The 25,413-nt window shown below is 46.3% G+C and overlaps 2 protein-coding genes across 6 annotated transcripts in view; one reads left to right on the top strand and one right to left on the bottom strand.

The window, feature by feature from the left end:
- LOC139226761 (uncharacterized) overlaps positions 1-15,656 on the top strand; it is a 79,167-nt gene extending 63,511 nt beyond the window's left edge. For all 5 annotated transcript variants that reach the window (XR_011587309.1, XM_070857757.1, XM_070857755.1 and 2 more), the window contains 2 exons: positions 14,143-14,298; positions 14,789-15,656. Coding sequence is in view for 4 of the 5 variants with exons in the window: in XM_070857757.1 (XP_070713858.1) it covers positions 14,143-14,298; positions 14,789-15,102 (470 nt within the window). In the remaining variant the exon portion in view is untranslated. The remainder of the gene's footprint in view (positions 1-14,142; positions 14,299-14,788) is intronic.
- LOC139226760 (zinc transporter ZIP11-like) overlaps positions 1-25,413 on the bottom strand; it is an 807,495-nt gene that overhangs the window by 517,720 nt on the left and 264,362 nt on the right. The window lies entirely within an intron of this gene.

The following is a 25,413-nucleotide window of genomic DNA, read 5'->3' as shown; positions in this document are numbered from 1 at the left end:
TGGTCTGACAAGCCTTTTAAGAGCAGGGCAATGAACTGTAATCATAGCTCTGATCTTCAAACAGGTAGTGAGGTTGAATTATTAAAGCTGGTGATTGGCACTATTTGTGTTAGAATGGCGGAGTCCATTTGTCTGGCTAATAGTGCAGACAGCTGTACAGTGATGGATTTATACAGAGTACTCAGTAAACTGCCCAGCTAATCAACACACAGCCCATTTATCCAGCAAAATGAAGTCATTAACAACGTTGTGTACTTATTGCAAATTTTACACAAAACCGAATGCTATTAAAGCTAAACGACCGGGCAAAACATTATATGCATGGGTAACATGCAACATATCTTAAACCATCAAACTAATTTGCATTAATGATCCTGCCGCCCGATTATTTCTGACTGGTCTACCTCTGCTCATAGTCATTTCTGCAGTCGGAGAGCTCAGCTGAAATGTGCATCTGACAAACACATTGACTGCCCTGTGACCCGTTCCCCCTACACACGAGGAACTGTGGCAGGTTTCAAGACCCAATTCTCTGGATTTTGAGCATTGTTTTCCATCCCCTCCAGCCCCACAAATCTCCAAGATATCTGTACTCTTCTAATTCTGGCCTCTTGAGCATCCACAATTTTTAATCACTCCACCATTGGTGGCTGTTCCTTCAGCTACCAACGCCCTGAGCTCCAGAATTCCCTCCCTAAACTTCCCCGTCTCTCTTTCCTCCTTAAAGATGCTCCTCCATCTGCCCTAATATCTCCTTATGTGGCTCAGTGTCAAATTTTGTTTTATTTCGCTCCTGTGAAGCGCCTTGGGACGTTTTACTATGTTAAAGGTGCTATATAAATGCAAGCTGTTATAGCTAGTTACTGTTCCATCTGGAATTCACGATGAGAGTCACATTCATCTGATACCCTCTTCCAGTCATCGAACAGCACTGTTCATTCAAAAAGTCCTTCATTGGCTTTGAGACGTCCAGTGGTCGTGAAAGGCGCTATATAAATGCAAGTCTTTCTTCCTTTCATTTGATAAAAGGGAGGTGTTTGGCAAAAACTGGCATTTACTACTTGTGCAACTGAGTAAACCTTTCAGCTATTTATTTTTTGATACCTTTTTTGTTGAAGTTGAGACTGCCTTTTTTTTTAAAAAAAGGTACTTTTTCCTAACTCGTGTTTTTTTTGATCTCTCAGCATCATGCACCATTCCAACCAAGATGGTAGGCAAGTGGCCTGGTTTCAGGCCTTATTCAAGTAGAGGTCGCAAAACGGCCAGAGATATTTATACTCATCATCCAAGAGCTCTCTCCCTTCCATTTTCCCTGCACTTGCTCAGGAAGCTGCAGGCAGCTCCCCACAACATGGAAGACTGTAATCGTAAACCCATGTATTCCAGGATGTCACTGGATTGATTTTGCTTCAAGTGTCACAAGGAGCTCTGTTAAAACACCATTACCCGAGAGCAAGCTGACGAGCTTTAGAACCAGCCGAATCTTAAAACAGCATCCAGAGAGTTCGAATTCCAACCTTTGCTGAAATTCCAACAGAGCTGCACTTAATGGGCAGGTCCGACAGTTCCCAGACAGTCCACGACATGCCACACTTTATAATGCATGGTTTCGCAGCCCATTATTTCAGTCAACACTCTTTCTCAATTCTGAATAATTGATCCCAGACCACAGTCTGACAGTCAGTAATGCTGAGTGGGGGAAGGGCAAGTGCACCTTAGTTTCAATAGCAACAGATTCCTTGTTCTAACACAATCTTTGGGTGGCAAACACAGAGTCTGTAATGCGAGAAATATGTTTTATATGGGTTCTTGATTAAAGAGGAAGTCGTAAAAAGATTTGTGTTGCAATAAGATACCGTGATGGGAGAGTGAATGTATAAGACAGTTGAGTTTGGAAGTGCTAAAGGGCCTAACTGATGCCTGCTTTTTCTTATGTTGTTATATGACCAAGTCTTCTGAAGAAGGCATTTCCCATTTATTTTTTTGAAATTACATTAAAGGGCACGGACCGTAGATGTCTTGTCATTCTCTCCACCACACTCCCTCTCCCGTTCGTGGTAAATTTTATTAAACTGTATGCCCAAATTTTTTTAAATGCCACATATGTGCGCCCATTACGTAGTATTGGAGGCCCTCGTCCCATGTTACTTTTATAACCTCCCCTCCCACTTTAACATTCCATAAAACCCTTGGTTAAGGAAAACTACAAGATCACAGACTGTTTGTCTTGTTCGTCATACTTTGACCAGGAAGGTGGCATGCATTAAGGAGCAGCATGCTTTTTGGTTTAGAATTGTAGGAACATCAATCTCCTCAAAAGATGATGTCACTGTATTTGAGAGCAACCAATCAGAAAAGTGAAATAGTAGCAAGGTTGTCATCTATCAGCAAAAATATCAAAGACCTGTGTGCTACATCAGAGAACCTCAATTGTTTGTAGCAATAGTTTTTATTAGCCCTTTATTATTTGGAGGGAAAGGATTTGATTGTGGGAGTGTTGGGAATCACCCATGCAAAAGAAATCAGTAGGCTGACAGCTTATCTTCAAAGTAGGTAAGATCTCTGTCCACACTCAATATATTGATGGAAGCTTTGCTTTCTCTCTCTTGAACTCTCACAGCTCTGTCTCCATCTAGAACAGCTTTCTGAAACCTGGTTTACTGCCCCGCTCCACTGGTGAGGCTCTACCTTGGTCTCGATCAGCTCACTCTCTCATCTCTCGGTGTGGATCAGGTGTCTCCCATCTTCAGTTTGACTATTTGCAGCACATACTCCAGTAATCTCTCAATCCGTGATGGCTACAAAGCACGTGCGTGTTTTTTAGGTTTTCTTCTTCCCTTGTCTCTCTGGTTGTGACTCTGTCGAGAACAGCTTTCTCTCCTCTGCGTATGACTGTCTGGGTTTTCTTTATCTCTGTAAATCGGAATTCGGAGGACGAACTACGTAGACAACCAGGCCTGAGAATTCAGCCATTGACCCAGCTTATGAATGTCTGCCTTTATCCTATAAATCTATGTGGAATAATGACCAAGTAAATTGGTTCTATGTGATGTGATTTGCAACAAAAAAATATCTAGTGACAGGATGATGCATTAGCTACAAGACTATAAGAACATAAGAAATAGGAGCAGGAGTTAGCCACCTGGCCCCTCGAGCCTTTAATAAGATCATGGCTGATCTGATCATGGACTCAGCTCCACTTCCCTGCCCGCTCCCCATAACCCTTTATTCCCTTTTCGCTCAAAAATCTGTCTATCTCCACCTTAAATATATTCAATGACCCTGCCTCCACAGCTCTCTGGGGCAGCAAATTTCACAGATTTACAACCTTCAGAGAAGAAATCCCTCCTCAACTTTTAAATGGGCGGCCCCTTATTCTGAGACTATATGCCCACTCACTTAGCCTGTCTATATCCCTTTGCAGATTTTTTGTGTCCTCTGCACAACTTGCTTTCCCACCTATCTTTGTATCATCAGCAAACTTGGCTATGTTACAGTCGGTCCCTTCATCCAAATCATTAATATAGATTGTAAATAGTTGAGAACACAGCACCGATCCCTGTGGCACCCCACTAGTTACTGTTTGCCAACCAGAAAATGACCTGTGTATCTCGACACTCTATTTTCTGTTAGTTAGCCAATCCTCTTACCACACCAATATATTACCCCTAACCCCGTGAACTGTTATCTTGTGCAGTAACCTTTTATGTGGCGCCTTATCGAATGCCTTCTGCAAATCCAAATACACCACATCGACTGGTTCCCCCTTATCCACCCTGCTCGTTACATCCTCAAAGAACTCCAGCAAATTTGTCAAACATGATTTCCCTTTCATAGAACCATAAAACTATCTGCCCTACCGACCAGTCAGACCTAGGAATAGGGTAACATGCAGCACCAAACTACTTCTTAAGATGCATATTGTGCTGCCAGTACTGGGGAGCAAAACATTTCTCCTCTTTTTGGCACCTATTTGTCATACATGCCACCCAGAAAGCTAGCAAAAGCTTTAAAAAGACTGACTCAGCCCCAAAAAGCTTAGAGCTCGAAAACATCCATCAACATCGGTTTTATAAGACAAGGAGTTTGACGGAAAGTGCTGTGGGACATGCCCTGAAACTACAGGTGCACCCAACATTCCACCTGACGAAAGGTTGTCGACCTGAAATGTTAACTCTGTTTCTCTCTGCACAGATGCTGCCTGGCCTGCAGAGAATTTGCAGCATTTTGTGTTTCGAATTCAACCACTTTTATTTCAGGGCAAAAAAAAAACCCTAAATTGGATAAAAGTACACTTTTGCAACCGTGGTGCTTTTAAAAATCACCGACGTGGAACTCAACAGTTGAAGGCCTGCGTTTTTATTTTCCAGCAGGGTCTGTGGGCATGCAGCCACCCCTGAAAACTCACCATGTAAATTTGTCACACTGTGATGGCACCCTCCCACCCGTGGTGGCACTACAGTGTCTCCTCTCGGGTGGCAGGGTGTGATTACCCAAGGACAATTTGACAGAAGCAGTTTGCAATATAAATGTGGACATGGAAATTTATAATGTAAAATTTAACAAGAAATCCATGCATATGCAAGATTTTTAATATACCATCACTGAAAATAGTCATTTTAAAGATTTCCGTAAACATTACAGGGTCTCGTTCATTTGGCGTGGTGGGGGGGGGGGGGGAGGGGGGGTTCTAAACCAGGTGCATTATATTACTTCATAAACTGAAATCTTTTCCAACATGCACCGTCAATAAACTCAATGTGTGGCATTCACAAGACAAAGCTAGCTCCGTGTCAGATCTGTCCTTGTCATTATTTATCTCGACTACCCTGTTGGTTATTGTCAACATTTATCATCCCTTCAACAAGGCAGTGCCTTCTAATAGCAGTTTAAATTTACTTTCTACCAACTCAAATGTGTTCTCTGCTCCTACCAACTTGACTTACTTGGAAATAATACTGTGGATTTCAACATTTTATCTATATGTATATTGTTTTAGAGACCTCCTCAACCATCTTTTTTGCTAACCTTTAGAATATGAACTCCTCTAATCTTTCCTCACAGCTCAGCGATCTTTACACTGGAGATCATTGCCGTCCTCTATAGTCCCCATAGTGCATGTAAGTCCTTGTTTGTGTGACCAGAACTGATCACAGTGCTCCAAAATGTGGTCTGAACAGTACATAGTAAACGCAAGCTTGACCTTTACAGTCTTATATGCTACTTTTCTGGCTATATAGCCCAACATTCTGTTTACTTTTTGCATTGTTTCACCACACTGTCTAGACATGTTCCGTGATTCCATCTGTTCCATCTACTTTAAGTGCTATAAATTCATATAAACTCTCAAACTGTCACTGTTTCTGAACACAGATGATAAATGAGCAGCATATTTTGAAAGTTGCTGAGGAAATTCAGTACATAAGCTATGATAGCAAAAGACTGTCAAAACCAGGATTTTAATTTTCTGCCTTCTCTTTTGAATTCTTTGAACATTTTTTTGAATGATTTTCTCTGCCTTTCTCTTTTGAGAGCTCTCCTTCAATATCAACAACTTGCATTTATATAGCACGTTTAACATGGTAAAACATCCCAACGCGAAGAAGTGCAGACAAAAATTGCGTAGCATGAATTCCACGTAGAGAGTGGTTCCTGTGGGATGGGGGGGAAGGAAGGAGGAGAGTCGGAGTATGTTTGAGTTTGTGTGTATGTATTGGCACATGCAGCAGAGCCTGGTCGACAGGCGTCTTGGATAACTCTTGCCACTGGACCAAGACCTTGCTCCGTCAAGCCCGTGTGGTGGCTGGTGTGCAACGGTCACCCCACATTCACGCACAGGCATCTTCCACCGTTTAAAATGAGCTCATTACTCACCTGAGAACTCATTTTTAGTGTGGAAGCAAGTCATCTTCGACCCTGAGGGACTGCCGATGATGCTGATGAGGAGAAGGAAGTGGGAGGGGCGTTTAGTCTATATCGATACCAGCAGTACAGGAACTTCACGCCGTTCAATACATTTGAATGGGGAGCTAGACGACAAGATGCCTCTTGCGCACAGCTTATGGAGGAGCAGCAAATCTTGGACAGCAACTTCCAGATTTTCACAGTTAACTGTGTGTTATGTCTGTAATGTACCCATGAATGACTCCAGTTGTACTCAAACTGTAGTGACTTTGGGCCTTTGATCATAACTCCAGAGTGAGGCACAAGCATGGTGGGCAGCCTTTTATACGGGGCCCTGCACATCTATGCAGGTGATCCTCAGGTCTCCCACAACAGTGCCTTCTGGTGGACAGCCTCTGGCTGAGGGGCAGGAAACCCCGGTTGCACCCTCTAGTGGTGCCAGCATAGTACATACACAGTGCAAACCTTATTGATAGTACATCAAGTAACAAGTCTCCATCTTATGCAACTATACAGTGACTACACAGAGAATATATGTATAGTCTGCATATATAACACTGTGCCTCTGAGTCATCTGAAGTTGCTGATTTGCACAAGAAGAAAAAAAACAGACTTGCATTTCTATTGCACCTTTCACGATCACTCGACAGCCTAACGTGCTTCACAGCCAATGAAATACTTTTTGAAATGCAAATCACTGTTGTAATGTAGGAAACACGCAGCCAATTTGCACACAGCAAGCTCCCACAAACAGCAATGTGATAATGACCAGATAATGTGTTTTTTGTGATGTTGTCCGAGGGATAAATATTGGCCAGGACACCGGGTGGGGGAGGGGGTAACTCCCTTGCTCTTCTTCAAGGTAGTGCAATGGGATATTTTACGTCCACCTGAGAGAGCAGACGGGGCCTTGGTTTAACCTCCGACTGTGTGGCACTCCCTCAGCACTGCATGGGAATGTCAGCCTCGATTTTTGCGCTCAAGTCTCTGGAGTGGGCCTTGAACCCACAAACTTCTGACTCAGAGGCCAGAGAGCTACCCAATGAGCAGCAGCTGATCCATATGCCGTTAGCCTCACCGTTATTTCTACCGCAAAATTGGCCCCCTCCCCTCCAGTTACTTTTTCCGCTTTCACATTGCTTGTTCTGTTCCAAGCTTTATTCCACTACATGAGGCTGTAAAGCAGCACCAGCATAAAGTGGCAGGCCATGAATTTCCATGTGAACATGGCGTGCTGTTACAGAAATGAACAGTCAATGAAGCTACACAGGACTACCGGTTCCTCCTGTGCTCAATCATTGACCGTTTTACTCAATCTATTAAAATCTCCACATGGGGGGAGAGCAACTTTAAATTTTCAAAGTGCGCCAACAGGAAGAAAATTGGAAGCAAGGGGAGAATTTTTTCCCAGTGCAATTTTATTCTTCGCTTCCCGGTGTGAGACCAGACTCAAAAGAAAATTAACTGAAACACACCACCCGACGTTAACCAGGAATGGACGAACAAAACCCAGCCGAGCATCAGCACTTTACAACACAACTTCCCCGTACCCCATGAAGTCACTGGCTGCTCCGATATATCCGCACGCCTCCACAATGGCTCCACGCTGTATCCCAATATCTCGCAGCATGCAGCCCAATTGTGATTGCACACGCACAAATGCCAGGAGATTTTCCACTTGATATCGCACTGAAGTTCAAAAACTGCAACTTTTTCGGAAGTGATAAACTGGAACTCGTTGATTTTCAGCTTTAAAAGGAACTGGTTTCTGCAAACAAAACTGTCCTTCATAAACCTCGAAGGTTTAAAATGCGTATCATGAAAGTGGCAATCAAGTTATCACAGTGGCCTTGTAGCAGGACGTTAACTCAGCCGGTTGTGTCCAGTTTTAATCACAGACACACCAGGGGGACATTCAAACTCTGGAGGGGTTACAGAAAAAAGGCACATGGCTGATCCTGGCACCTGAACTTCATGCAAAGAGTGAAGAAGCGCTAGAAGTCTCTGCCCCTGAGAGTATAGTCAACGGGACGGAAAAGTGAATCCATAACATCACTTCCAAGTTACACCACGACAGGTTTGAAATGGAGAAAGACAGGCTTTTTGAGACGGGTATCAGTAAGAACGTCTTCGCACAAAGAGTGCTCAACAGGTGGAATGGATGGGAAGAGTGAAGGCCAAAAACTCGTAAATCATTTCATGTGCTGTCAAATATTGTGGGCGCCGGGAGAAACTGTGAAGGTGTTCGGGACAGGTGAGCTGGAATGCACTGAATGGCTTTCTTCGCCCATATCTGCCTTATGACGTTGAAAGAGTGCAGACATCTGTCCAAACAGCTTTCCTTCAAGCGGACGTTACTGATCTGTACTCGAGAATAACCTTGTCTGGGATGTCGACATTTATTGAAATGGTTGCACAATGGTTGGGCTTTATAGTGCTCAGGAATCCAATGCATTTCCATTGCATGAAAGATTTGAGTGCAACACCGAAATTAACTGGGCAAGTGCAATCTTCTGTTAAGAGTCACAAGTAAAGAACGATGCAGTGCAGTGGAATAAAAAAAAACACTGCTGTTCTCCATGGATCAGCCCTGTAGTAGAACACAAAGGCAACCCGAGGTACCTTACATCATCGAGTCAGCCATTTGCCAACGCCACAGTGCGGATTCCGTCCCCTTCGGGGCACAACGGATATGATCTTTGCAGCGCGACAGATGCAGGAAAATGCAGGGAACAGCAGCAGCCCTTATACATGGCCTTCTTCGACCTTCCAAAGGCCTTGGACACTGCCAACCGTGAGGGTCTATGGAACGTCCTCCTCAGTTTCGGATGCCTCCTAAAGTTCGTCACCATCCTCCGCCTGCTCCACGACGACATGCAGACCAACGGATCCATCACAGACCCAATCCACGTCCAGACTGGGGTCAAACAGAGCTGCGTCATCGCCCCAACCCTCTTCTCAATCTTCCTCGCTGCCATGCTCCACCTCACAGTCGACAAGCCCCCAGCTGGAGTGAAACTAAACTACAGAACCAGTGGGAACCTGTTCAACCTGCGCCGTCTCCAGGCCAGGTCCAAAATCACCCCAACCTCTGTCGTCGAGCTACAGTACGCGGATGACGTCTGCGTCTGTGCACATAGAGGCTGAACTCCAGGACATAGTCGACGTAGTTACTGAGGCGTACGAAAGCATGGGCCTTACGCTAAATATCAGCGAGACAAAGGTCCTCCACCAGCCTGTCACCGCCGCACAGCACTGTCCCCCAATCATCAAGATCCACGGCGCGGCCCTGGACAACACGGATCACGTCCCATATCTCGGGAGCCTCCTATCAACAAGAGCAGGCATTGACGACGAGATCCAACACCGCCTCCAGTGCGCCAGTGCAGCCTTCGACCGCCTGAGGAAAAGAATGTTTGAAGACTAGGCCCTCAAAACAGCCTCAAAGCTCATGGTCTACAGGGACGTAGTGATACCCGCCCTCCTGTATGGCTCAGAAACATGGACCATGTACAGTGGAAACCTCAAGTCAATGGAGAAATACCACCAACGATATCTCCGCAAGATCCTACAAATCCCCTGGGAGGACAGACGCACCAACAGTAGCGTCCTCGACCAGGCCAACAAACCCAGCATTGAAGCACTGACCACACTTGATCAGCTCCGCTTGGCAGGCCACATAGTTTACATGCCAGACACAAGACTCCCAAAGCAGTCGCTCTACTCGGAACTCCTTCATGGCAAACATGTCAAAGGTGAGCAGTGGAAACTTCACAAGGACACCCTCAAAGTCTCTCTGATAAAGTGCAACATCCCCACTGACACTTGGGAGACCCTGGCCAAAGACCGTCCAAAGTGGAGGAAGTGCATTCGGGAGGGCGCTGAGCACCTCAAGTCTCGTCGCCGAGACCGTGCAGAAATCAATCGCAGGCAGCGGAAGGAGCGAGCGGCAAACCAGTCCCACCCACCCCTTCCCTCAACGACTATCTGCCCCACCTACGACAGGGACTGTGGCTCTCGTATTGGACTGCAAGTCTTCCTCCAATCCGAGGGACTGCCTATGATGATGATAATATGGCAGCTGGAAAAAAAATCCCTTGCGACTCCACCAGAGGCACTGCCACCACCTTATTTACATGACAGGCGCTAGCAGTAGTGTAGTATGTAATATAAATGCAGCATTAGACACACTTGGGCATTGCTGAAATCCACCAAAGTCAACATTTTAATTCATCACAGACAGGCACACAGATTACAATACCTCTGTTTCCCCGGAGGCAGTACTGTATTTTTATTCCCTTTCACACTGAGCTCTTTATACTGGACAACACTGAAACACTAAATCACAAGAGGACAGATTATTGGAGCTCAAAATTTATTCTATCTTCAAACTTTTCTGGTTCGTAAAGTCCGTTGCATGCAAACGAGGTCAGGCTGTTTCCTTGTATTATATTAAATTCTTTTGTTTCATAAGTTCTCTGTGGCTTTAATAATGTATGACACATGTCCCACTGTGCTGTCTACATAACTTAACGTCCAAAGTGCCTCAAAAAAAATTGAAGAGATCTGAAAAATATTAAATCTTTCAGACCTTGGTACATCACCAGAAAAGGTGAAAGGGAGTTCATGTTTCAGAAAAAATGTGGTTTTCTTTTCTCCCCCTTTTTTTTGTGAGAGTGTTGTGTTCCTGAAGGTGAGGCTTGGCAATGCTGGTGAATGGAATACTTCCCAAGCCAGGCTCCAGGTATGAGCAGCAAGCATTCCAGGTCAGAGCACAGGAAAATGCTGGTTAATGTTCCCCCAAACAACATGCCTCAGTCCCACATTCAGAAACGGCATGCCCAAACACACCTGTATGGCTTTTTGCCATTTTCCACAACTGCCTGTGGCTTCTCCGAGCGAGATTGGAGAGGCTGGGATTGTTTTCTTTGCAACAAAGAAGGCTGAAGGGAGACCTTATTGAGGTCTATAAAATTATGAGGGGCCTAGATAGAGTGGATAGGAAGGATCTAACTCCCTTTGCAGAGAGTTCAACAACCTGGGGGGGGAGGGGGGGAGGCGTTCCTAGATTTAAAGTAATTGATGGGAGATTTAGAGGGGATTTGAGGGCAATTTTTTTCACCCAGAGGGTGGTGGGGTTCTGGAACTCACTGCCTGAAAGGGTGGGAGAGACAGAAACCCTCATCACATTTAAAAAGTACCTGGATGTGCACTTAAAGTGCCATAACCTACAAGGCTACGGACCAAGAGCTGGAAAGTGAGATTAGGCTGGATAGTTCTTTGTCGGCCAGCACAGACACAATGGGCTGAAATGGTCTCCTTTCCGTGCTGTAAATTTCTATGATTCTATGATTCCTTTTTTAAATATAATTAGTGCTCAATTAAGGGAATGTTTGTCCTCAGGAAGTGAAAGCAGACTCCCTAAATTTATGTCACAGAGGAGAGAGAGGAACAGCAAGAGTTCAGGTTCTCGGGGTGAAAGGATACCAAATGCCCGAAAAAGCTTCAAAGGATGCACACTTTAATGGGATGCCTGTTTAAGATCACATCTCTAGATGTCATTAGAAATCACCAATTTATATTGTGTATGTGCTGGCTGATGTTCGTGCTGTATGAAACCACTGTCATAAATTAAATACTGCGCATCAGCTGAAATGATGTAATTTTGTGTTGGAGCGGTAATACTGATTGCACGCTGGAAAGCTGGAGGCCTCTCCAAATTGAGGAGCACTGTCCTAAATTTGCAGAGCTAATGTGCTAATTGCTCATTTATGGGTAGTTTTGTGCTGTGGTCTCACGTCAACCAGAAACTGGGTTGAGACTGCATTAAAAAAAAAATTCTCAAATTCACCCTGCGGCCAGCAGAAGGAGAGAGGAAGGGGAAGACCTCCCTCCTATTGCTCGAGCAAAGAACCTAAACAGACATAATCGTCTCAATGGCCTCCTTCTATGCTGTAAACTTTTTGGGGGGATTGAAACCCCATGTCCTGAGGTAAATGTACGAGGTTGTGAGCTGCTGAGTCATCGAGACTCAATGGATCGGAATTCTCTGCGAATAAACTGACAATAAGGCAGGCGATATTATACGGGAAAGTAAGGCAGCTTGCAGCCACTGGGGAATGCAAATATCATCACTGCACCTGTGTGGAGATGCTGCGTGATGCGTTGATTGTATAGTGGTGAGTGCTCTGTGTTGTGGTTGCAGAAAACTCGGTTTAAATCTGAGTCAAGACATCGCTTGCTTTATTTTTTTTAAATAAGAAGGAAGCTGGAGGGGTGGAAACAGATTCAATAATAACTTTAAAAAAAGTAAATCGGATAAATACTTGAAGGGAAAAAATTACAGGGCGATGGGATTGAGCAGGGGAGTGGGACTAATTGCATGGCTCTACCAAGGAGCTGGTACAGTCATGATAGGCTGAATGACCACCTGTATGATCTATTAAGAGTATATACTCGTTCATAGATACTGGATACATACATCGACTGGATTTATACATACAGTACCTAGTACTGAAATCTAATAAATCAACATTTGGACCGTACATGTACATAAAGCAAGGCTTTAAATAAATGAGGACCAGTTAATTGCTGTCAGACCTGAAGCAGCAGTTCCCATACTCTCTCCTATGCGGCAAATTTAAATTTAGTTCCCAGTGAAACGAAGATTTGGAAATATTCAAGTCCGAGCAAACATTGCTACCGAAGAAACCCTGACAGCCCATTCTCATCGATAGTGTCTAAATCCAAGGATCTAACCTCAGCTTGAAAATAGGGGGGGGAAAAAAAGAGGGCACAATGGAAAGTTTCAGTCGACCTCCTGTAAATTAGATCATTTTCACAATTACATTTTCAGAGCAGGCCCAATTTTCAAGGTCCAATTGATTTACAGAGTTTGTTCACTATCTGGGACTGTGAATTGTAACAATTTTTGTATTGTATTTTTTATCTAACTTTAGACCAGGGTAAAAAAAAATGTAAAAACTGACTTCAGCCAATTGTTATCATCAAGGGAAATTCAATGTATTGTTGGCAAGAGAACCATACATGTGCTGCCGAGGTCAAAGGTTTGAACTCGTTAATCAAATCATTGGTCCTTTGGAAAACAGTGGGTATTTTATATGTTAACTCTAACACATGTCAAAGGAATGATTTCACATTGTCAAAGTAAATAGACTATCAAATGGCTGGGATCATCGACTACCTTATTTACTTAGATGTTAAAAATAGTTAACATCTGAATTGCCTTATAATTGGGAAAAACATGATCATCCAACAGGTCTGCTTTAATATCAGAGTTAAAAATATCCTTATGATTATAGAAACAAAAAGGAAAATACTGCGGATGCTGGAAATCTGAAAAATAAACAGAAAATGCTGGAAATGCTCAGCAGGTCAGACAGAATCTGTGGAGAGAGAAACCAAGTTAAATTTCAGGTCGATGACCTTGCATCAGAATTTTAATTATGGAAACGCCTTTTGGCCCCCCAGTTTCCTGCTTTGCAACATCACAACAGTGACTACACTCCAAAAGTACTTCATTGACTGTAAAGTGCTTTGAGACATCCGGTGGTCATGAAAAGTACTATATAAATGTAAGTCTTTCTTTCTTCATTACACTGCCTCAGCAACATAAGGTGGCTAACAAGGGCTCCATGTAAGGTCAATTCTCACATAACGCTTGTCAGAGACTCGGTCAAAAGCAACCAAAAAGAAATAAGGATTTCAAACTCGTGTATTTGGTTTTGAAACATTTTGTACATTGTGAAAATCTAGTATTGTGCACACCGAGCCCGAAAATGGTCGATGCATTAGGTCCGCCCATTTCTCGGCAGTAGGCCGGCGGTGCGTCGTTTCAAACCGCCAGCATACTGCCGAGACCGAAGAGGACAAAATTGGTCAAAAAAGCCCCCCCCCCCCCCCCCCAAAAGGAGTACAACAGGATATGGGATGAGATCGGAGAGGCCGTGTCCTCCAAAAGTACCATGGTACGCATCGGGGAAAGGTGTTATGTGTGGGGTGTTGTGTGTGTGTGGGGGGAGGGGTGTGTGCGTGTTGTGTGTTGTGTGTGTGTGGGGGGAGGTGTGTGTGTGTGTTGTGTATGTGTGGGGGGAGGGGTGTGTGTGTGTGGGGGGAGGGGGGGGGGGAAGAATGTGTGCGTGTGTGTGTGACCCTGTGTGTCTGCAATGTTAAATGGATTGAAGATTTTTTTACTTTGATTTACTTTACTTTCTGCAGAAGAAGACATCTGCAATAGCAGCCGATCAGCGGCGAACAGGGGAGGACCCACAACACAGGAGCTTCTGACTGACATGGAGATCCGTGCCCTGTCCCTGGTTGGGGATAGCAACCGTGCCACCACCGGCTTTGGAGCTGACCCACTCACACGGGATGGTAAATTGAATACAATGCAGTCTGTGTTGCAGTCCTCTCGTCATGTCATGTAACTGTAAACTGTAATGTTGGCCTGATGTAATGTAATGTAAGTTTATTGGACTGTAATGTTGGCCTCATGTGATGTACTGCAAAGTTGGGGGCATGTAACGCATGCATCATCATCATCATCATAGGCAGTCCCTCGGAATCGAGGAAGACTTGCTTCCATTCCTGAAGGGAGTTCTTTGGTGACTGTACAGTCCAATACGAGAACCACAGTCTCGACGAGACCCGAGGTGCTCAGCGCCCTCCCGGATGCGCTTCCTCCACTTAAGGCGGTCTTTGGCCAGGGTCGCCCAGGTGTCAGTGGGGATGTCGCACTTTATCAGGGAGGCTTTGAGAGTGATGCGATAAGTAAGACTGCGATAAGTCACTGTATTATGTACTCATGTAACTCTGACCCCTCCCCTGGTGCCAAGCTTTTTGAAATGTTGTTTTGTACTTCCAGACTCGGGCGATTCAGACCACACCGACATAGAGAGACCCACTGCCTCCAACTCTGGTGTCACCCAGCCCTCTCCTGACTTCACCACTGGCACAGATGAGGAAGACGAAGAGGAAGAGGAAGAGCCGCTGATCCTGGAGCCAGTGGGGGTGGGGGTGGAGACGGAGGAGGATACAGCAGCTCCATGTGGGCCAGCTGGAATATCCTCCACCACGGAGTCTGTATTTAGGGGATTCCCCCGTGGCTCCTCTGATTCGGCGGGACCAAGCCGTGCGCAGCAAGGCACCCCCAGTGTTGCAGCGCCTTTGCTGCAGTGACGGAGGTTGGTGCAGGAAAGGTCGGTTGCTGTAGGCGTGTACCAGGACATGGTGCGTCTGTCACAGGCCAGTGTCGACATAGGTCGAGAGCTGCTCAAGGCCACGACTACGATAGCCGCAAACATCGCGGCTCTATCAGAGCGGCAGTCGGAGGATATGTCGCGTATGATCACCGCGATGGAGTGGACTGCTGACGCCAGCGATGCCAGGCAGCAATCAATGAGATCGGGACATGGTACAGTACACCTCCCCCCCATGCCATAGTAGTCAGGTCGACAGCACCTGAGGGTGGGGAGCTGACATCATCTTCCAGCACTGAAGCCGTGCCTTCCACATCACGAGCTTCTCCTGAGGCCCCATTTATTGCGCCAGCAATGTCTGACCCCCAACGACAGCAACAGCACTCGGGATGCACACCAGCTTGGGACCAGCACGGGGAGGTCTGGGCTCAGGGGCAGTGGGAAAGGGATGGGTGGGGGAGTGACGGAGGGAATAGTCCCAAGGGTGGTGTAGCACGCCGTCAAGGAAGGGGATCAAGGGGCAAGTCAAGAGTCTTTTTGTTGTGCTTGTTCATTGAATAATTTAAGTTTGATTCGTAAATATTTATTAACCTTGTTAAAGTTTTGTTAAACTTGTTATTAAAGTTGTTTTATAGTTATAAGTTTTACAAAGTTTTAAAATTGTTGTATATTTGAGATTTTTACATAAACGTTTGAATTTAATTTAAGCACTCTTGTACAGTGTTAAACTTTTGGGGTAACAGTCATCAGGGTAAAGCCTCCTCTTCCTCATCAGTCTGCGACCTCCTCCATTACCCTTATGACTCTGTTCAATAAACCTGCTCACATCTGGTTCCTCCATTAGACAGGTTGTCAGCAATACAGGCTGAGATAGTACAGGCCCCATTCTTTTCAAATAGTCACAATATTTTTTCAATGAAGAAAAATAACTAAAATGCCTTCGATCTTAATAAGTTACTCAGTAACAATAAAAATACCTTTTCCACTTAAATAGCGCAGTAAAATCACTGTTCACCTCAGAAATAGAGGCTCTGCTTTAGCTGACTTTCCCGATTTCCAAAATGGCGGATTCGTGCACTCCGCACATTCCCGCCCATTTACCATTGCGTAAAACCATCTTTTCCAGGACGGTCTGCAGCTCCGGTGGTACGTCAGTGGCATGCGATGAAAATGGTGTGCATACCGCTCGGTGGTATGTCAATGATGAATATTCCGCTGAGCGGTATGTATGTGTTTTTTGAGCAAAAGCGCAATTTTGGGCGGTACGTCGACCAATTGCGGACCCTTTGTATCTTGTTGCTTGTGACTACTGCCGGGTAAATAAATACTTGGAAATAAATCTGACTATTAACCTTTAGCCTGAACATAATCATCTAACAATAAGATACTCAACACCTTTTCGGAGAATATGGTAGCCATCCCTTGTGGTTTCGGGGCAATTGTTCGTCCCTTCCACACTATCCCACTCGGGGCATACATACAAGTTTCCATTCAATGAAGGCTTGGTATTCTTATGGAAACTAACCACGAGCGCAAAAATGTTGGGACAAAGCTCAAACTGCAATGTGCGTATTATCAACTTCTAGAACTGAATACTTACAAAGATTCAGCATTGTCAAAATATACAATTCCAGTCATTGGAACCTTGTAATCAAATACAAGGGCTCATCAGAACATACAACGAAGATAATCAGGTCTCAGCAATTTTCCACAAACACTGAAAGAAGATCAAGATAGCCAGTAACAACTTCAAGTTGTGTGCAAGTCAGAATTTTAACCCTTGCAAGTTTTGCAACCTCTACAGAGGTTCACTGCTGCGTACCTGTGACTTTTATCCAGTCGCTCTTTGACAGACTCAGTCCGAGGTTGCACTCAGTGCCAATTCACAATTCAGGCCAACATAATGACAGTTTTATGCTGCGAGCTCAGGCCCAATAAAACTGGGCTGAGATTGAAAGGTTCATTTCACTTTGGATTCTTGTTGTTGAGAGATACAGAGGAAACTTTCAGCCTCCTTCTCAGAGGCGAAAGCAGAATGCTTTAAATCATCGGATAATTTAATCGTCCTGCCGACCCTATTTCTAACACTGTTAGTGACAGAATGATCTCATTGAATGGCGGAGCAGGCTCGAGAGGCCAAATAGCCTACTCCTGCTCCTATTCCTTATGTTCTTATGACTTTAAGTTCCCTTGTACCAGGACAGCAGGCAGATGAAATCTGGCAGTGGAGCTGGTGACGGTCCAGGAGTGTGGACTTGACCTTCAGTTTTCCACCTTTGTGACAAAGTTGACAGGCTTGATTTGGGGTGCTGTTTGTATGGCCTTGCTAATATTCAACATGTGGTCAAGTGATTACATCGACTTTATCCTGAAGTTCAGCCTCAGAATGTGCGCAGGCGTCTTTCGCGTACTGCAGCTCAGCGACAGAGCTTGGGGTGATCTTGGACCTGGCCTGAAGGCAACTTAGGTTAAACAGCTTCCCACTGGTTCTGTAGTTTAGTTCCACTCCAGCGGGAAGCTTGTTGACTGTGAGGTGGAGCATAGCAGCGAGGAAGATCGAGAAGAGGGTTGGAGTGATGACGCAGCCCTGCTTGACCCCGGTCCGGATGTGGATTGGGTCTGTAATTGATCCGCTGGTAAGGATCATGGCCGGCATGTCGTTGATTGCATATGAAAACATGGGCCTTATGCTTAACATCCGTAAGACAAAAGTCCTTCACCAGCCTGTCCTCGCCGCATCGTACTGCTCCCCAGTCATCAAGATTCACGGTGCGGCCCTCGACAACATGGACCATTTCCCATACCTCGGGAGCCTCTTATCAACAAATGCGGAGATTCAACATCGTCTCCAGTGCACCCTTCAGCCATCTGAGGAAAAGTGTTCGAAGACCAGGCCCTCAAATCTACTACCAAGGTCATGGTCTAAGGGGCTGTAGTAATACCCACCCCCCTGTATGGATCAGAGGCATAGACGATGTACAGAAAGCCACCTCAAGTTGCTGGAGGTATATCACCAACGATGTCTCCGCAAGATGCTATAAATCCCCTGGGAGGACAGGCGCATCAACATCAGTGTCCTCGTCCAGGCTAACATCCCCGGCATTGAAGCACTGACTACACTTGATCAGCTTCGCTGGGCAGGCCACATAGTTTGCATGCCAGACACGAGACTCCCTAAGCAACTGTTCTATGCGGAGCTCCTTCATGGCAAACGAGCCAAAAGTGGACAGTGGAAGTGTTAGAAGCACACCCTCGAGGCCTCCCTGGTGAAGTGTGACATCACCACCGATACCTGGGAGTCTCTGGCCGAATCTCAACGCCGCGAGCATGAAGAGGTCAGGCGCATGCAGTGGAAGGAGCGTGTAGTAAATCAGCCCCACCTTCCCCTTCCCCCGACGAATGTCTGTCCCACCTGTGACAGGGTCTGTGACTCTCATATTGGACTGTTCAGCTACCAAAGAACTCACTTTAGGAGTGGAAGCAAGTCTTCCTCGATTCCGAGGGACTGCCTATGATGCTGATGATGGTCAAGTGCAGGTACAAGCCTGGTTCCACACACGTCTGTAGCGCACTGGAGGAAGGTGGTACTAATATGCACTCCCATCAGAAAGGGATCATTTTCTATTTGCTAGGTTAGGTTGTCTTTGTTTATCACCATTTTTGGAGCGGTGGCATGATCATTTATCCTTTAACAGTGCAAATGTTATTCTGAGTCACAATGTTTGCTGTTACTCTAATCTGCCAGCTACATGTGAGAAAAGTTGAATCAGTGCTCAACTAGATTGTTGCCTGGGCCACTGCCTGAGACGGAAGCTCTGCTGCACTGAGGGGAATGAGCATGTTCCCACCACCACTGAACTTTACTCAAGGAACAGCGTCATTACTTAGCACAAGCTGCACTGAAACAGAAAGAGTAATGATAGACAGCAGATCCTTGCAGAACTCAGTGAAATGGGTAGATGATTTTATTCGTTCTGAAGAGGGCTTTCTAATTAGCATTTTGTTTTGAATAAATTAGATTAGTAAGAGATAATAAAGGTTAATGCAGGCTATGAACAATGTCAATCCCAAAGAGATTGCACGCAAAGTACATATGACAGATCGGCATGACAACTGCTGCTCTGAAACCGGCCTGCAGGAAACCGCAAACATGTGGAATAGCAAAAGGCCATTGATCCCTTTCTCCCCAGAGACAGGACAGAGTAAAAATTACATCTATCCAGCCTGTGAGTATATTCAGCACATTTACAAATGGAATTCAGCAAAATTAGCAGTGAAATAGTTCAAAAGCTCCTTTCTGTTCCAGGTTGCACTTACAAATGCCAAACGTGAATACACCACAACAAGGATATCGATCATCACATACAACAATATAAAATAAATGTTAATTAAAATGCAACAAGATAGTATTGAGCAGAATTTGAAGCTTTCCGCCTGTGCAATGTATGCAGACAGCTACATGGAAGCACTCGGTAGTTTTGGACAATTACAAGGGCCCGGATTTTGCATCGATAGCAACGGCACGGCTATCGGCACTCAGCGTTCTGATGGAAGAAATCTGACAGCGACTTCTGGCATCCGCACATGCAGAATTAAACACAGAAATCCGGAAGTTGCTGTCAGAGGTAAACCGCTCTCCCACAGGCTGCGCTGTAATAGTATCTCTCCGATAGACTCGGCATTGAAATCAATGTAATGACGTCAAGTTGCGGCATTTGCCCACTAAACATGGCAGGCAAAGTTAGGGCTGCTGCATTCAGATAGTAAGTTAATTTTTAACGGCGTGGTAAATGATAATTACTGCCAAACAACCTCTCTGGCCCTGAAAATTTAACGTTACAAGTGCAGAGTCTCATTCCTTCAGAATTATATTAGTTTTATCTCTCTCTCTTAATCTCATTCATTTTTTCCTGTCGTTATTTAGTTTTCTGTACACGATTCAAATCTAATTTATACTGACTGGTTTAGACTTTGTGTGTCTCAGTCATTGGTTGAAGTGCATCGTTGCATCTTGCTCGGCTCACAGACGCCCTGTGGCGGGTGCCGTGCTGCATCAGACAGCCGACGACAGCAGGTCTGCACTGAAAATCCTGCGAAAACTCTCTGGGCAGTTGTCCGCAAGGTGAACGGTGAGCGCCTTTCCTTTGCTGCCGACTACAAAATGCGGGCCGATGTCAGGGACAGACAATGGTGAAAACAACACTTGAATTTATCTCAGGTGATGGAAGAGACCGAGCAGAGATGGGAGTTAAGACAAAAAGTTTGAGGAAGCAGAGGGAGAAACAGGGAAGGGAAAAAAGTGATCGAAAACCTAAGAAAAAGGCAGAACTTGATAGATTTGGAGGCACCTGCCCAGTGGCAATGGGGTAGTGGTGCCCAGAAAATGGTGGGGAATGACTTACCGTCCCATTCCCGCCATCGCTGTGGTCGCCACGGTCTTTTCCCCCAGTCCTACCCCAGGATGGCCGTAATACCGGCCTGAGTCAGGTGGTAGGCTCATTTAAAATGAAAATCAGGATCCGATGACAGGCCTAAGACCATTTGCCATTTTAGGACAATAATAGGTAGAGGTTGCACTGTGCCCAGTATCAACTGGCGGGGCTGGCAAAGAGAAGTCAGCAGGCAAGGTTGTGCGTATGTTGGCAGGGCCATGAGGAGCAGATGTGCACCTCTCCTCCCGGGGCCACAAAACCAACCTGGGCCGATGCTACTCCTGGTACCCCATCCCCACCCCACCCACCCACTGGCCGACCTTCTTCCAGCCCCGAGACACTCATTTTCCTGGTAGCCTGCCAGCCAAATGCTAATGATGCCGGCCCTCAAAAAGACCGAGCCTCCCACCAGGACTATCGAGCTGCTGGCTGATGCGCTCATCCAGTCAACCGTTCAAAATCAACAGTAATGAGCATGATCCCATCCACTCCCACAGGGCTGCATTATGAGGCCCAGCGCACGGACCAGCTGTGAAAAATCCAAGATTTGCCGAGTTGAAAATCATAAAACACTCGATGGGTCCGAGACTTGCTCAGCTGTTCCAGGGGACTGGCGAGGTAACTCGGGGGCAGCTCCACTGGAAATGCCCGAATCGAGGCGGCAACGCGAGATGCAGGGACCCGGCCGAGGATGGAAGTTCCTTCTCCACTTTTACAAGCCCAGTAATGCGAAGGAGGCTGAGGTGATGCCAGTATTCCCTCTACTGAGAGTTCCTGCTTCTTCAACCTCAGTGGCATCTAGTTGGGTTGCCAGTACTGCCAGCGAATTTGTAGCATACTGGCCTCCACAAGGTAAAGGTAGGCCCCACCGAGTGTGGAGGGGTGTCGGGTCGCGTCAGGTCAGCGAAGCGGCATTGGACTCCAGAAGGTTAGGCGTATTTTTGATTTTTTTTTAAATATCTGCTCCCTTTGCAAAGGGACCACTGGGAGTTCAGAAATAATTTCTCTGGGGGTGGGGGAAAATTGGGCTCTCCCCACAAAATGGCAGCCAAGTGGCGACTATTGGCAGCGTGGGTCTGGCAGGTGCTCGAGATGTCTTCGTCTTCGGCAGTCCCTCGGAGTCAAGGACGACTGGTGTCCACACTAACGTGAGTTCTCTGGTGGCTGCTGAGTCCAATGTGGGATCTGCAGTCTCTGTGACAGGTGGGGCAGACAGTGGTTGGAGGGACGGGTGGGTTGCCGTGCTCACCTTCCGCTATTTGCACTTGGCTTCCGCATGCTCCCGGCGAAGAGACTCGAAGTTGTTTGGCACCTTCCCGGATGCTTCTCCTCCACTTTAAGCGGCCTTGGGCCAGGGGTTGGTGGGTATGTTGCACTTTGTCAGAGGCGTTTTTCCTCTGCCCACCTGGGACTTGCTTGCTGTGTCGGAGCTCTGAGTAAAGCGCTTGTTTTGGGAGTCTCGTATCGAGATGTACCTATACCATGCAGGTAAGGCGTCCTCCCACTGACCCCGCATGCTCTGGTGGGGATCCGCACTGGAAGACACCGGCAGAAATAACTTGCGGGATCGCGCTCCCAGGATTTTCGGAGCCGATTATTTTTAACATTTCTTTTCAGGCTTGCAGCTGGCCACCCATGTGCCCACTTGGATTTGATTACTTGCTGGAAGCAGCTTCTGGGTTCAAAACACAAAAATGAACATTCTCTGTCTTACGTGTCAACGACAGTTCAAAAGTCAGATGAATCAACTCTTTTAGCTGAGCGACTTGAATCACCTGTAACCAGTGTTAGCCGCAAAGTTCAGGCAGGGGTTTGAAACAGTGAATCGTCATCGCCAAGCCATCCAAAGACTTTGCTGTGACTCCATCGGAGATCATCTGCTACGCTCGCCAGGTCACTGGGCAGATGTACGAGTGTTGCATTACTTCGCGGATATAAACATGGTTGGTCAGGAGAACGCGTCGGGCACACTGTGTGCCTTTGGAAGCTGTGTGATTGTCAGCTAGATTTTGTTGCTAAAGGTCTTCCTTTGTGCCGGTTTGCTTTACGAGAGTTACAGGAAGGATCATAGCTGAGGTGGCATTTCATTGTTTCTTTTGTGAACATCTGCTTGAATGAGCAACTATGGGCTGGGGGGGGGGGGGGAGTGCAACATTCTGTGAATATCTGATTCCTCATAAACTCTGCCTCACAGATGTTTGTCAAAACGAAGAGATTTTAACGAAAGCTTCCAGACACTTCGTTTAGTAACGGATTTTGTAAGTTAAGTGAAGCACAGAGCTTTACCTGTCTGCTGTTGGCTTTGACTTCTGCTAATTTTATTTCTGACTTATGCTTGCACTCCAAGGTAAACAAGTCTTCCACTGGGTGGTTCACAGCAAGAATGGTTCAGAATTATTGGGGCAGATCTCGACTTTGCGCGGTAGTATAAAACTCGGCAGCTCGTTTTACATCACTCCTGATCTTTACTTCCAATGGCGCCAACGGAAATGGAAATCGGGAGATGCGAGGCGGTGTCGCTATCGCGCAATGTCAAGATTGATCCCATTGTTCTTAATGCACATATTGATAATAAACAAGTCTATTGTTCGCCAGGGGCACACCAACTCCCAGATTACTTCAGACAAAAGGTCACGTTTCAGTTCATCAGAAGCATGGTCCGATGCACTGGGCGCAGGGAGGTTAATCTGGACAGCTCCCAAATCGCAACACCAACTCAATCCCCCAGTCTGTTCTGATGGAATCCAATCCGCGCCTCATGTGCGGCACAGTCCATCGCACGGTGACAAAATATTAAATGTGCACTTTAGTAGATAAAAGATTTACATTTATCACTTGCAGTGGACAAGAGAGTCTCCACGTAATACACATTTTATAACAACTCGTTGTGTGTTTTTGTGTGTGATTGACAGTGATCCAGGAACAGTGAGCAGTCTCCCAGTGGTGTTGTAAACTATAAGAGTGAAGCTTAATGGCTTACAGCTAATGCCTGGCTGCCCGACCCCAGACGGAATTGCTGCTTTGATACTATTTATTGCCCTTCATTCGATTCAGTGTTGGATCTCGCTTTGCAGTGGCAGCGGAGGTGCTAACTCCCAGTATAATCCTTGTGGCGGAGCCATGCTGGCATTTACACTGCAGATTTAGACATGACAAATGGCTTCACCTCTTAAGCTTGACACAGAAATAATTTGATTGCACATCAGATGATTTCATTGCTCGTACATTGCTAAACAGTATCCAATTTTTTTTTGTTCACGGGATGTGGGCGTCGCTGGCAAAGCCAGCATTTATTTATTTTTTTTTTATTTATAAATTCGTAGCCAATCGTTCCAATTCTTTGTCAAATCACAAACGCCAGAGGTCACCTTGCACATGCCAAGGATCACTCTGCGCCAATGCTCTTAGCCAAAAGGCCTAGAGCCACTGCACCGTTCCTGGAAGTACTGCAATATCAGGTTCGTGCCATGGAGGTGGATGGGTCAGGTCCCCCACACACCTCCGTGGAGGTGGATGGATCAACCCACCCCACCCCACCCACCTCCTGTTTCAAAAATGCAAGCATATACGTTCCTGACCAGGGAGAAACCACCAGGAGGTCATGGTGGCTGGTCAGGTTAGTTATGCATGATCTTAGCCAAAAGGCCGAGAGCAAAGCCAGCATTTATTGCCCATCCCTAATTGCCCTTGAGAAAGTGATGGTGAGCTGTTTTCTTCAACCGCTGCAGTCAGTGCGGTGAAGGTACTCCCACAGTGCTGTTAGGGTGGGGCGGGGTCGGGGCAAACGAGTTCCTGCATTTTGACTCAGCGACGATGAAGGAACGGCGATATATTTCGAAGTCAGGATGGTGTGGAACTTGGAGGTGATAGTGTCCCCATGCACCTGCTGCCCTTGTCCTTCTGGGTCATGGGTTTGGGAGGTGCTGTTGAAGAAGCCTTGGCGAATTGCTGCAGTGCATCTTCTAGATGCTACACACTGCAGCCACAGTGCGCCAGTGGTGGAGGGAGTGAATGGTTAAGGTGGTGGATGGGCTGCCAATCAAGCGGGCTGCTTTGTGCTGGATGGTGACGAGCCTCTTGAGCTGTACTCATCCAGGCACGTGGAGAGTATTCCATCACACTCCTGACTTGTGCCTTGCAGATGGTGGAAAGGCTTTGGGGAGTCAGGAAGTGGGACACTCGCCGCAGAATACCCAGCCTCTGACCTGCCATCATTGAGGGTGGGGATGTTCATGCAGCCTCCTCCTCCCATCAGTTGTTTAATTGTCCACCACCATTCACGACTGGATGTGGCAGGACTGCAGAGCTTTGATCTGATCCGGTTAGTTGTGGGATCGCTTAGCGCTGTCTGTAGTAAGCTGCTTCCGCTGCTCATCATGCATGTAGTCCTGAGTTGCAATTTCCGCAGGTTGGCACCTCATTTTTAGGTAGGCCTGGTGCTGCTCCTGGCATGCTCTAATACATTCCCCATTGAAACAGGGATGGTCCCCTGGCTTGACGGTAATGGTAGGGACATGAGGTTACAGATTGTGGCGGAATACAATTCTGCTGCTGCTGATGGCCCACAGTGCCTCATGGATGCCCAGTTTTGAGCTGTGACATGTGTGCTGAAACTATCCCATTTAGCAGGGTGGTAGTGCCACACAACACGATGGAGGGTGTCCTCAGTGTGAAGAAGGGACTTCGTCTTCACAATGACTGTGCGATGGTCACTGATACCAATGCTGTCATGGAAAGAGGCATCTGCAACAGGTAGATTGGTGAGGATGAGGTAAAGTAGATTTTTCTCTTGTGTTGGTTCACTCACCACCTGCCGCAGGCCGAGTCTGGCAGCTGCGTCCTTCAGGACTCTGCCAGCT

Source organism: Pristiophorus japonicus, chromosome 16, assembly GCF_044704955.1.
Source record: "Pristiophorus japonicus isolate sPriJap1 chromosome 16, sPriJap1.hap1, whole genome shotgun sequence".
Lineage (NCBI taxonomy): Eukaryota > Metazoa > Chordata > Chondrichthyes > Pristiophoridae > Pristiophorus > Pristiophorus japonicus.
Note: the sequence above shows the minus strand (reverse complement) of the source record. Positions and strands in the feature narration are given on the sequence as shown.